The sequence below is a fragment of the Metopolophium dirhodum genome, chromosome 1 (genome assembly GCF_019925205.1).
Source record: "Metopolophium dirhodum isolate CAU chromosome 1, ASM1992520v1, whole genome shotgun sequence".
Lineage (NCBI taxonomy): Eukaryota > Metazoa > Arthropoda > Insecta > Hemiptera > Aphididae > Metopolophium > Metopolophium dirhodum.
The window spans coordinates 57,801,613-57,816,271 of record NC_083560.1 but is presented as its reverse complement, the minus strand read 5'-3'; the positions used below and the strand labels follow the sequence as shown (position 1 = coordinate 57,816,271).

The 14,659-nt window shown below is 29.2% G+C and overlaps 1 protein-coding gene across 2 annotated transcripts; it reads right to left on the bottom strand.

Annotated features, from left to right (window-relative positions):
• Positions 1-1,879: 1,879 nt before the first annotated feature.
• LOC132936495 (uncharacterized) lies at positions 1,880-11,301 on the bottom strand. Of its 2 annotated transcripts, XM_061003229.1 has the most exons (7): positions 10,889-11,301; positions 10,446-10,572; positions 10,207-10,375; positions 5,851-6,543; positions 3,711-3,785; positions 2,939-3,007; positions 1,880-2,083 (listed from the first exon to the last, which is right to left on the bottom strand). In XM_061003229.1, exons 1-7 carry the CDS (start codon positions 10,999-11,001, stop codon positions 2,031-2,033), a joined length of 1,299 nt encoding a protein of 432 aa, XP_060859212.1. In that variant the 5' UTR covers positions 11,002-11,301; the 3' UTR covers positions 1,880-2,030. The 2 variants fall into 2 exon arrangements, with proteins under 2 accessions (XP_060859212.1, XP_060859213.1); XM_061003230.1 differs by lacking the exon at positions 10,889-11,301 and having other exon boundaries at positions 10,435-10,573.
• Between the last annotated feature and the right edge of the window lie 3,358 nt (positions 11,302-14,659).

Here is a 14,659-nt window from a genome sequence, read left to right as displayed (position 1 = left end):
AATTTGAAATATTTTAAAATTCAAAAAATTTCACTCTTCTTGAAATATTTCAATGAAATTATGAAAAATATTTTCTCTTCTTTTAAACGTGTTTGGTTATAGATGATTAGAAATAATATATTGATTACACATTTAGAAATGAAGAGAATCATATTATTTTTGTTAGTTTATTATTTCATATTTGTATATACTTTATGTAGTGCTGAAAAATATTCCTAGCATTATTTTGAGAGTAAAAACATTTGTTTTATGAGTATTAAAATATTGTTATATGCTAACTGTCAGCGATCCAAAAGATCAGTAAATTAAATAATAGTGTATATTTTCAGTAATTGTTAAGTGTACAAAAGTCGTATATGTGTGTGTATGTGACTGAGTGATGTGATTATGTGAAGGTGCTCTGGACTCTTTTATTTAATACTTAGATCATATTTTTTATATTGTAAAAGGTCACGATTCACTACTATTATAAGAGTGGTTTATGTCTATATATACATTGCGAATATAATATAATTATAATATAGTATAGAATGCATTCGCAGAGCCATGGCTTTCAACAATATGTTATAATGTTGAGTTGGTTTATGAGTTTGTAACTTAAGAGTTAAAAGGCAATGTTTAAGTTTGTTATATTATAGATTTGTTGAACAACTTATAAATTAATAAATTATATGTAAATATGTTACATATTTACTTTGTTTCATACAACAAACAAATTTTTAAAAATGTTTAAAATTTTATGACTATAAATTTGAATGATTGGAATTTGATGACTATAAACTTTTAGATATAATAAACATTTTATTTTTATTTTTCATGAAAATGAAATATTTCAAGAAAATAAATTTAGTGAAATAAATTTCATGAAATATTTTAACATATTAAAAGTACTTTAGGTTATACCTTATACCTAATTTTGATTCCATATTCCATTATGTTAAAGATATGTACCTAATATATATAAAATAAAGACATTTTATTAATTAATTACTTTTATTTTTTTTTTTTGATTATTTAGAAATATATAGCAATAGCATATTATACCCAAAACATTTTTAGCAATAATTTCTGAATATATGATTTAAGCAAATTAGTGGGTGATCTAGTAATGATACATAAATGCCCCATCAGAAAATAATTTGCCCCCGTATCCCCCCCCCCCCCCAATAAAAAATATCTGGCGCCGCCACTGTACGAGATAAATTTTAAGACAAAGAAATAGGTGTATGTAATTACAGCAATTTAGTTTATCACCTTGTTTATAAATATGTTTTACCATTCATTTTTTTGAACATAGATGGATATGCACTTGTTGACAGTGATAAATTAAATAAAAACATTATAGGACTTACGATCCCTAGTAGTAAGTGTAAAATTAATGTAAAGCCATCAAACAGAATCTCGTGTTCTATAGTCACTATACAGAACTATAGAAAATAAAATAATAGAGCTAGGATTGCAAGACGAGCGTACTGTACATTAGATTAGAACTTTATATTATTACAACATGTCAACATATATTATTTTATAAAAAGTTAATGAATAAAATTGTTCATTGTAATTATTATTAACTTTAAGTAAGTAATAGCATTGAGTATAGATACTATCTATACTCAACGGTAATAGGTTTATTTTTATGAAAATTTTTCTGCCTGTAATTATATAGGCACTTACCTCTTACATACTATTTTTATGACTATAAAATGATTTTTAAAAAATAATTTATTATAATTTATAGAGGCATGGAGGTAATTTGTATATTATACAGTAACAATATGTCAATTATTACACAAATCATTAATTTAAATTATATCTGTGGGATTTTTCCACTGACCACTGTGTTAGGAGGTATAAAAAAATAGTAATTTTCAAATTAAAAATAGTATAAATAATTAACGAATCTTTAATAGTTTAATGTAATGTTTATTACACAATTATAGAAAACTACTTACTTACCTACTTACTTATTCATAAATCTTAGAAATTAATTATGAATAATAATATTATGTAAAATCAATATTTAATGTTGATCAACATAAAATTTCATACAATGGTTGTGGAGAATCATATAGTGACGATCCACCTGAAAAAAATTTTTAATTAATCGTTATGAATTATTAATAATTTGTTATTAAATGACCTTTACAATTATTTGTTTTCAGTCACTACTCACTATTAACAATAACATCAGTCACAAATTATTTTTTTGTTTATTTAAATGGTTTACTTTGGTTACGTAATATAATTACCTATATATATCAGCTGTTCAGCAACAAAATGTGTCACTGGTAACGGCGGCGAGACAGCTAGTTGTATATAAAACTATTATAACCTAACCTAACCTATTGTCCTTAGAACATAAAGTTTGTATCCTCAGACACTATTAGATCAAATTTTGATTTATAAGCGTCTACAATTTAAAAAAAATCATCGGTTTGATAATTTTCAATAAAAGAGGTTAGTTACCTTAAAAAAAAAAAGAAGTTCATGTTGGTATACACTTCAAAATCAGAATTTAAATAAATTAATTACTAAAGGAAAAATGTGATTGAACATGCTCGATTAATAAATCTATGTAACAATACCTAAATTTGGATATATTTGCTTATAAAAGTAAATCAAAATCAATTCAATTCTTTGAAAATCAAAAATGTAGGTACATTATACTTACAATCTACATATTATAAAAATAAATTCAGTTCAGTTTCGATTCGATTTTTAAAAGATTAGTTTTCTAGTAACGTCACTTGACGTCAAATTATGAAGAATTTGTATCGATTAATTACCATTTTAAAAAGTTTTTAATTCAATTGAAATCTTTTTATTTTAATTTTTACATGTTATGTACAATCTGTATCATTAATATAAATTTATATTACAATAGTACAGCGGTACAAAGTACTAGTATATATTGAATTTAAATGTTTTCTTTTATTACCTGTGTAATGAGGTGCTGAGAACACTGGACAAAATAGTTCTGGATGAATTGGTAAATCAACATTGGTAGCTAAAAATTAATCAATAAGTAATCTTAAGTAAATAAATAAAATGATTATTAACTTGCAGATATAGTTAAAAATATAAATAGGTAGGTAATATTTTTTAGATTTACAGATGAATTTCAATAGAATATAATATTATACATTATAATTAATATGGGATAATTGGATTTAATAATAATCCTATTTTCTATTATTCAATTTACATAGGTACACAATAATTATGATAAAATATTACAATTTTAAGTGAAAAATTAATATGTTTTTCAGCAATGGTGTGATATTTTCAGTTATTATATTGAACTCCTAATGACCTTATTGTAAATGTACCTACATATATATTAAATTATGTTTGTGTGGGATATATGATATATCAGAATTTATTCCTAATTATTCAATAGGTAGATAATTGATTTCAAATAAAAAAAACTGATGCATTAAGCTATACTAGCTATGTGGTTTATGTTTTATATATATCTTTTAAGTTTTAATGATTAATATTATTGATTTATTTCATAAGACATAAGTTTTGGGCCAGATAGTACTCATACCCACACTAATATTAAACATAGGTAGATTGTCTTGAAAAATGTTCGTTATTACTTATTAGATATATTTAAATTAATTTAAGGTGGCATAATGATTGTTGTAAAATGCATTACAGGTACACCTTAAGTATAATATTTATTATATTATAGAATCATAGCTTACACGCATATAGTGTAGGGGTCTTTGTATATCTATCTGGCGGCACATGACATAGGTTGTGTGTTGTGATACATGTTTCTGTAAAATAAATATATTAAAATGTTATGATAACCCGCTGTAATTATAAGGATTATAATATAATGAACAAAATAATAATTTACAAACGCTGTGTAGTGAAGAGGAAAATCTAACAAAGGGCGTACTTATAAATAGGTAGTTATTGAAGATGAAGATGAAGATGATGTTTAATGAGGTACCGATAAAGAGGAACGATAGTAGATATAGAAGAAAATGAATGTGTTTCAACTTTTAAAGTATAATCAATGACATTTGAGCTAACGTCTATAGTTGACACGCATAAAAGAAAAACCAGACTTGATAACAATAAATAAATTAAATATTATCAAGTACCTATTAATATTAATGTACACGTGGTGCTCGACAGAGATAACAGGGAAATAACTCAGAGAAGACACGAAAATATGCTGCAGCAGCGAGTGTTACTAACAGTGAAGTGATTAATGATAACAAAAAATAATTTAAAACTCAACTTAGAATATTATACGAAAGACGTACGGCAGGCATAGAGGGAGGGCTGTAGCAGGTCTTCAATGAGTATGATGTTTTTGGATATTTTTGCATTTATACCCGAAAAATAGCAATGACATTTGGATCATACTTAATTTATTAAAAAAAAATAATATGATTTTGGTGGTGTTCGTATGAGGTAGACTTCCTAGGTACTCGAACAGATAAGCCATTTAAAAAGTTAAGCTATTTAAGGTACATAACTAGTTGGATAGTTTTTTTAAAATAGTATTTTCTTACTTAACGTGTCTATTTTTTTCTCCATAAAATGGAATCATGGGCCTCTTAACATGTCAAAGTGAACAGCATTTTTAGTTATTGTTTATCTAACCCAGTATATAAGATCGATTATGCTAATCGGTGTAGCTTCTATTTTATTAATCACTTGTTTTATTTTACTATAGGTAGTGATGGGCAATATTATTATTATTGTTACCTATATCATAATAATATTATTACAACTATCAGATAATTCAGATGAGTTCTATTTTAGTTCAAACTGCTTAATTATTGTCCAAAAATTAAAACTAGTTCTCACTTGTTATATTTTAATAATATCAATAACTCATGTAGCCATATTGTACATGTATTAATTAGGTACCTATGAAATTAAAACTTTGATTACCTAATCGTTTTCTATCATTATCAGGGATGTAAATTTGGTACCTACGTTATTGCCTATTGGATTATAGGCCAAATAGTATTGATGCCACTATGCTAGGTAAGAAGATAACATAGAAAATCACTATTTTCAGGATTCAATATATTAGGTATGCATTTTTTAATTATTAGTAGGTATACCTATAAGGAGATCTACTGCATTATTAAGTTTAGTTTTGATGTAAATTGTAAGTAGAGGTACCAATTTGTTTAGTGCTTATATCAAAAACTTAAAACATAAAAAATAATTCATATTAACCTGTGGGCTATGATGGCTAACTGTATTTCATAACTAATTATAGACTTTTACTGCATATTATTATTTGTACATTTTTAGTAAAATGATTGCATACCTACATATTCAACAATTCGTTCATGCATGATTTTACGAATCCTGATAATTATATACCTAGTAGGTATAGGTTACAATACCGACCAAGTATCGCTGTGTTTATATTAATAATTTATCGTTTTCCGTTGCCCATCACTATATAATATAATATTCAATACCAATATATTATTAAAGGGTTGAATTGCTAAACACGTCAAGTGAGTTTTTTAAATATTGTTCACATACATACATAGGTACATTAATCCTGTTATGTTGTAACAGTGTAATACGAGTGTAACACGTAATAATATACAATATAAAATGTATTGTATAAACGGTGTCCTTTTGAAGTTAATAGTTCGACTAACAGACTGAATTCATACGAAAAAACGATTTTTGAAAAAAATTTCATCTACTCCTCTATGCCACCCAACACTACACAATAAATAATCATAGTTGATGTGTATTATTATGGCCCCCGTACGACATGGCGACTACAACAACTACGTCAAAGTTGTGTATACATAATAGGCGTATCGCTGCTGCGGCTGTTGGCCGTCGTACCGTGGACTTTGTCGGTGCTCTGCTGCGGCCACGGGTTTCGGGCGGCCGCGGTGTTTGCGTTTTCCGGTTTGGTCGCCCCATAACAGTTGAAGAACACAACGAACATGATGACGAACACCATTGCGATGGCCACCACGGTCATGGCGAATATCCACACGAGCTTCATCACCAGCTCGTCGTACTTCAAAGCCGTCGCCTCCAGTGGAGTCCACGTCGCTTCGGCCGCCGCCGCCGGTTTTCCTGCGTCCACGGTGCCGTTTTCGATATTCGTCCCGTTCGCCTCGTCCACAACTGTGGGTTCCCACGTGGCCGTCTGGAGTCGTATGGTAGTACTCAGCATCCGGAATCGTGCCGAGCTCGAACGGTCTGCCACAACCTCGTCTGTCTTGCGTTCGGATGTGCAGTTGCGGCCGTCGTCGGCTTTGCGTTCGGCGCCGTTGCGGTCGTCGTCGGCTTTGCGTACGGCGCCGTTGCGGCCGTCGTCGGCTTTGCGTACGGTGCCGTTGCTGCCACCGCCGCCTCCGACAGCGACAGCGACTGTCTGCCGGGCGGGCAGCCGACCGGTGCCGCCGCCGCAGAAAATCGACAATCCGCTGCCGGCCGTTTTGCAGCACCCGGTGCGGTGGTCGCAGTCCGGGCACGCCTTGTCGCAGGCGTTCGCACAGTTCAAGCCCCAGCGCCCGATGTCACACTCTGAAACATGCAGAATCCACGAGTATTAAACGTTTTAAGTGTACCTGCTTGTACAATGGTAGTTCATCCCAATATAATATATGGGTCCATTTGTAAAAAAAAACTCCATTACCTAGGTAATTCTTTTTAATTCTAAATAATATAGTATGGTATAGATAACTATTACTATACTTTAAGTACGTTTCTATATGTCTATTCAAAAATAATATAATCTTATACTTATCCTATAAAATTGTATAACTTTCAGCCGTCGACCATCGTAAACTGTTATTTATTTTGTGGTACCTAAGTAAAAGCTATTACGTAGAATATTTGTTTTACATTACAATATACTCACTTATTACTTGTCTTTAATCTATATGACTATACCACCTCTAGTATCATAATTTATTAATTTTTTTTCCAATATTGGGTAATAATCTTAGATCATAGTATTATCTAAGGTAGGTAATAAGGATCCCCACCCCCTGTTACTTGTACCTATACATACATACATACATACATACATTCATACATACAAATAAGGTTTATCCACAATACTGAATACAGTGAACATGTGTAAGGCGGAACCTTAGGCCCGTTCTTACAATGTCCGGTTAAGTGTCGATTAGCGCTAACCGGAGGTTATACTGATATTTAACGGACAGTTGGTTCTTACATACGTCGGTTATGCAAAAAGTCTCCGGTTACCGGATGTTTTACGGTCAGATTTTTAACCGGCCGAATTCGGCCGGTTATCCTCCGGTTATCTAAAATCTGTCGGTTTGTGTTATCAATAATACACTTTATCATCATTTTATTATTGATTTTTGTTTTAAATTCGACGTTGGAGTTTTCACGTAGTATAGTGTATACATTTTTGTTATTTTTTTTGTTACAATTAACAATTATGAATAGAGTTCTTCATAACTACTGTTTAATCGACCAAGATGAGTGTACGATGAGTGTACAATATCGTTACTCAATATGTAAAACAGTGAGATAATATCCAGTAGGTAGCCCAGTACTTCAGTATATATTATATACTGAGGTACTGGGCTACAGACATCGGAGATAAAAAAATTCAAACTATACGATGGATGTAACTTATTATGATTACTTTTTACTATGATAAAAATTAAGCTACATCATAATGTTTATACGTTATTATCATAATGAGTTACGTCCATCGTATATTTTGAATTAAGAAAAAAAACGAAATTCAATTATTTTGAAACAAATTTTTTGGTTTGACTATTTTTGAAAACTAAAAATCTTCAATTTTTATATTTTATAAAAATTAAAAACTGTGTCTATAACAAAATACTGAGGAGATCAAGTGACCAGTAAAAAATATTTGTTTGACTAATGGGTTCTCGAGAAAACGTAATTTAAAATCAAAACATTTTGAAAAACTTTTACGAGTTGTTTTACTCAAAAACAGTGAAGTATAGGGTTACAAACCTCGGAGATTACATTGTTTATCATAATAAGTTACATCCATTGCATATTTTGAATTTTTTAAAAAAACGAAATTCAATGTTTTTGAAATAGTTTTTAGGTTTAACTATTGTTGAACGAAGACGGTCTGCCAACCTATGATACTACTAGGGTAGTATATTTGATGATAATATTGTGAATAAAGGAATTTATATAATATAACCTATTTACGTGGAATCTTGTTTTAAATTTTTAATCCTTATAGCTATAAAAGTTAAACATTTTATAAAGTTTCAACTGCAAAATAATTATTAAATCTTAAATTTTGTCAAAAGTCGAACTTTGAATGCTTATAAAAAAAAATTGTGACCATTTGTTTTTAATATTTTTCAACTGCTATTGTAACAATATATCAGCAGCCTATATAAAATGCTAATTTAAACATTCAGTCAAAATTTCATATGTCTACGGTAATTTGTTGTAAAGTTACACCAAAAACCAAAATCGATTTAGTCGAAAATCTATTTTGAGTAAATATTTACGTTTTTCCTTAACTTTTCTTTTGTTGTTTTTTCACGGCGCTTTTGACCCCCTAAACTAGATTCACTTTCCTATTAACAAAAATATCATTGAAGAAAATTTAAGCACTTTTTTTTACTGTCCTAAAAGGTGATGAAACAAAAAAAAATTTAAATTAAAAAAAAACACACATTGTAATATCAATACATTCAATATAAGATAATAGAACCTACCTGTATTTTGGAAAATTGGAGAGGAGAAAAGAATTCAATGGGGTTTTCTTGATCTTTGATGATTTTTAAGAATTATTTGATATGTATATTAATTATAATTTGTTTTTGTAGATATATAAAAATGCTTAAAACAACAGCAGAGATAATGGAGCTGAAAGTGAAGTTTTATGGATTAGCCCGTTTCCCAAAAGTAATAGGTGCAATAGATTGTACCCACATCAAATTACAATCTCCATCGAGAGAATATGGGGAAAAATACAGAAATAGAAAGGGGTATTTTTCCCTAAATTTCCCTAAATTTTTCCCTGCCAAACATCGTGGTCTGATTTTTTGCATTCCAACACGTTAGAATATTTTGCGGCCAACTCGACCAACGTATTCTCTTCTGTTGCAGAGAAATTAGTGCAACGAGGTCTCTTCATATTATTTTTCGACATGTTTTTCAAAATTAAAAAACGAAACAGACACAAATGAAGAACATATAACAATATAGGACTATGCAATATTATATCGAATTATCTGACTGATAAATGATAACAACAATAATAAATGATAACTCGAGAACGACGCATGCGTAGAACATTAAAATTTGGTCATGCGCGGTTGTTTTGGGAATCACTTGTATTATAACTGACGGTTAGTTATACGATCGTTAATCGAAGGTTGTAAGAACGGATTGTTTTAAGCTCCGGTAACCGGTATTTAACCGACGACATTACGGTTAGGTAACCAACACTTTACGGACACTTTAACCGGACATTGTAAGAACGGGCCTAATTAAAATAATAATTTAAGAACTTAGTATACATAATAGGTACATTGTTAACAACTATATATTAGTTATAATATTTTATAAATGGTATTGATTTTAACTCACTGATAACGCACCATTTATTATAAAGTAAAAATAAATTATTGTTTCAAATTCTAATTAAACTGTACAAAGTACAAAGCATCCAGTAGTGAGTGAAAAAAAAAATAATAGATAGGTTCATAATATCGTCTATATCGATTACCTACAGGCTACAAGGCTACAACTGTAGTTACTATATATTATAAAATATCAGTATATTGAAAAATATTAATTAAAGCATAAATTAAATTTATAAGTAAAAGACATTTTTAAGACTATATTACGCAAATAGAATTAACATCATAACATATTTTCTTAAATTAATAATTTATTTGAATTTTAAATAATTTAAATAAACACATTGCGAAATAAATAAATAGTATGTTATAGGTCTTAGAAAAAGAGTGTGGCATTTATAATATCAATAATAAATCTAATTATAATGTATAATACGTTAATACATATTAATTAATTTTTAATAAACAAAAAAATTAAAAAATTTTCGTGCAAAACAACCAATAGTTAAATTGGTATATAAATTCGTTTATTTAAAAAATACCGTATTCATCATTATTGTTATTTGTAAAAGAGTAATATTACCACTGGAAATTATCAATATTAAAATAAATAAGTACTAACTTTGTCTACATAAATGACCTATGTATCCGGACTTGCATTTGCATCTGTCAGTACCTGGTGCACATTGAATATTTGGACACTGGTCGTCGGCACATCTCGGGACACAAGTATCGTACAACTGGATTTGATCCTTGCAACATCTCTTCACCTTACGCATTTTAGGTACTGACTAAATAAAAAAAAAATACGGAATTTAATACGGAAATAAAATACAAAAACGTCTTTTACCGGTCACTAACAACGTTCCTGTGTACGATCCTGAACTCTCGTTTGTTGTCCGGACATCTCGGTGGTATGTCCAAGCACCATTTATACTTGGTAACTTGCACCGGTTCATTGATGCTGACTGTGATTATCTCCTCGTAACTTAAAAAATATAATATAAATATATTAGCCATCACTGAAATCCATGCTGTTAATTTTGTTAATTATTTACGGAGTGGCACAAACTTTTTTTTTACTAGGGCAAGCAGTGTGTGTAAGTGTGTTAAGCCTATTTTTAAAAAAAAACGTACCCACCATCTAGTGCTTACTTTTTAAATATTGCCAAAACATGTTCTTACATCGATCACTTTGCTATAAAAACTAAAATAAGGCACGGGTCACCACAGCCATAACTCATTTTATATCTGGCATCCTTGTACCATTTAAAATGCGCCACTATTTTTAAAAATATACCCACCTTTCAGTGAAATCACAGTCGGCGTTGTAGCACAGGCATGGCCTCAACGGGATCGTTACCCACAGGAACGCAAACAGAACGGCGGTATTCGAATACGACGTCGTTCGATGCATTATTATAATACTTACGTATATACCTAGAAGCAACTCTCCACCGGCCACCGGGTATCTGATATACTTATACTCAAGTGTGTCATATATATTATATAGGTATAATATACTCGCAAAAAACCGCAGTCAGAGTTCGCGTGGTGTCGAGACGTGAATAGATGATTATACGAAAAAAAATAAGGACCATGTATGTTATTGAATTACGTACACGTTTGTATTAATCGATGGAGCGCCGGGAGACTATACCGGTAGTCGCTAATATTACATTAATATAACGCGCACGACGACGACTAACAACGTATACGATGGTTGTTGGTATATAGTAGAGCGGATTCAGTTAGCGTTGAAAGGGTCAATTAAGCGGTTTCGTCCGAAGAAGGGGGAATGTTAAACGGTGTATTTAATCTATACGAGTTAGTACGTTATAATATGACACAAGTGGACTCCTAAATTGAAATCGTCTTTTACACAACAAATTATAATCATACATTTACAGATGAAAAAATATAATAGTACCTATAGTTGTACCTACATAATACTTAAATTTGTTTAATCTAGATTTTAAGTTATACCTACGTAGGGCTTAGATGCATATTAACATAATACTATTGTTAGGCGTTAATAGGTAAATTCAATTATTAAAATTATATATTCAAATGTATCACAATATATCATTTTTGGAAGCAAGAACAAAATATATCTACACATGTTCAGTAAATTATAATTTGGCTTAGGTTCTTTAGTTAATTTTCATTGATGCTGCAGGAAATAATTTTCATCGGACCATTCAATACGAACTCTGCGAAAAAACATAGACAGTACTTAAAAGAATACAAGAATACAGAGTTATTTAACAATTTTAGTTAAGTACCTAAATATGAAAACATTAAAATATTTTTAATAATTCTAAAAACTAAATATATTTTATTAGAATTTTGAGAAAAATTCATCAATAAAAAAAATTTAACTTTACGATTCTAACAGTCTAGTTAGTAGTTATCAGCTAGGTACCTATATTATAATGTACTATGTATGTCACATAGATCAAGTTAAAGTACTTAATGTGTACCTACTAATAATGAATAATATTGAAAATCTTAATCATAAAATATTAGGTATTAGGATAATTATAAAGTCAATAGATTTTTCGGTAATATTTAAATCAATCCTATATCGATACAGTGGCGCAACTAGCGGGTAAGTTAGCAAAGTGAAACTTTGGGGCCCCCGTTTTAGCAAGGCCCCCTTAATAAAAATTGGTTTTTAGTATTTTTTTACATTTTATAATTATTATTATTACCTTTATTTTTTTATAAACATCTACATTAAAATGAGATGGTTATACTATAATTACCTATATACTGTTATTTTAATAGCTATTGTTATTAGACTATGGATTACCTATATTACACCATGAGATATTGATTTAATAATATTATAAAATCATTACCATGGATTAATGGAGGCCAAGAATAGTGTTCTAAAATGTATACAACAATCAACAACCTACTCGTATTATTTTTATAACAGAATCTTATGTTAAATCAATGTGAAAATAATGTTTAACAATACATTTTTTTTGTAATTACATTGTAATAGATGTATCATAAATGGGAATTTCCACTGGCACCCGCATTTATGTATAATATCAAATATTACCTATCAATTATCAATTAACAATATAAAATATTATGTGTTACATACAACATACAGTGTTTACAGTCTCGACTCTTGAGTGTTAAGTCTTAAAATGTATTAAGTTGTGCCTTTCGCGTGTCGCGTGTGTGTTATAACCAGGGCTAGGAACTTTATGCGCTAAAAAACAATGAAATATGTGCATACGTATGCACTAAAAAAAACCAAAATATGCGGTATAATATGCATTTATTATTTTAAAAAAAATGTATTTAAAAGCATAATTATAGAGAAAAAAAATTATTTTTGAATCATAAATATTTTATTTATATTTTTCTTTTGATAATACTGAATCTGTAAACCTGGCCGGTCATTACGGTCATTAAAGGCCAATTCTTATTTCCTAGTAAAAACACTATAACCATACGGGCGAGCGTCGCCGACGGCAATAGTGACAGCTATTGGTAAAAATAAATATTTTATTCTTGAAAACATTTTAATTAAATAAGACGATTAAAATTTATAATATTTATAAACATTTACACAATATTTCAACTATTACTCGGTATAGTATAATTCAAAATATTGACTAGGAAACCGTGTGCGGCAGCTATTTATTTTTAAATTATTTAATTTACAATATTCAACTATCAAAAACTTATTTGTTGTAGATTTCTTATACATTTTTACCATAAAATGCATTTATATACTCAAAATCTTTAAATATGCATAATCATATAAATTTAGTAAAATATGCAAAAATATGCAACATAAATTGTTGTATTTCAACTGTATGGTTCATGAAACGAATTTGTATCGAATCAGATTTGAAATATGCAGCTTCCTGAGAAAGATGCAAATGCATAAAGTTCCGAGCCCTGGTTATAACTTATAGTAAATAATTATATTGATATGATATGATAATTTCAATTTTAATGATACGTATATATTTGTTCTATTTACTATTTTAGTATACCTGTTGTTTATGGACAATGGACGATGGACTATGGTAATAGTATCTATATTATATATTAGCTACGTTCTAAGGGCAAGAACGCGAATTTATAAAAGGTTTATTAAAATTTCTTTATTAGTATAATATTACTTTTTTCTATTTACGTAATCATGAAATATTTTTAAGTAGTTTATTTGTGTAATATCAGTCATATTTTGTATAATTTTTAATTATTATGTCGACACGAAGAGTGTATGAAAGTAACGGAAGGCAAAAGAACCACCAGTTTGAATATAATGAGAGTCAAATATCAAAACTTGTAGGTATTTTTTTAATAACTTATATAATTGAACTGTAGGCAATGATGATAGGTATATAAAAAAGTATACTATACTTCAATATATATTTCATATTGGCACATCTGAATTGCATTAGATCATAATATTAAGTGCAGGGCCGTATTGCAGTTTGGAGGCGCCCCTAAATATACAATTTTCAAATATTACATAAGTATAGTATTAAAATTTGCGCCCCTCTTAGAACTCAAAGAATTGCACCCCTAGCCCATGCCCTCTTGCCCTGCTCTGAACACGGCCCTGATTATGTGTTATATAAACTATCAAGAGTTGATATTCTCTACCATTGTATTTCTCAGTATTTTGTAGAGCGTTTTGTAGATGATTTTTTACAAAAACCTAGAAATATTAATATTTATTCTATTTTATAAATTTATAATATTAAAAAAAAGTTAGTTTATACAATTATTTTTAATATTATGAAATTACTAACTGACCCCATGCACTTCGGTGCCCGTTAAAAATGGTTTATATGTATAAATAATTTACCAATAAGTTGGATAGTAAAACTTTTATTCAATAAAATTATTTTATCATATTTAATTCAATTTTTTTTGCTGAACAGATGATGCCACTGTGGTATTTATGCTTTCCAAGTTTTCTACTTTTCCGGTTGATTTTTCTAAAATTTTCTTTCATATTACCCATTATTAATTACGAACACATCAAAAAAAGAATCAGCAAAATCGGTCATGCATTTTCGGAGCTAACCCAT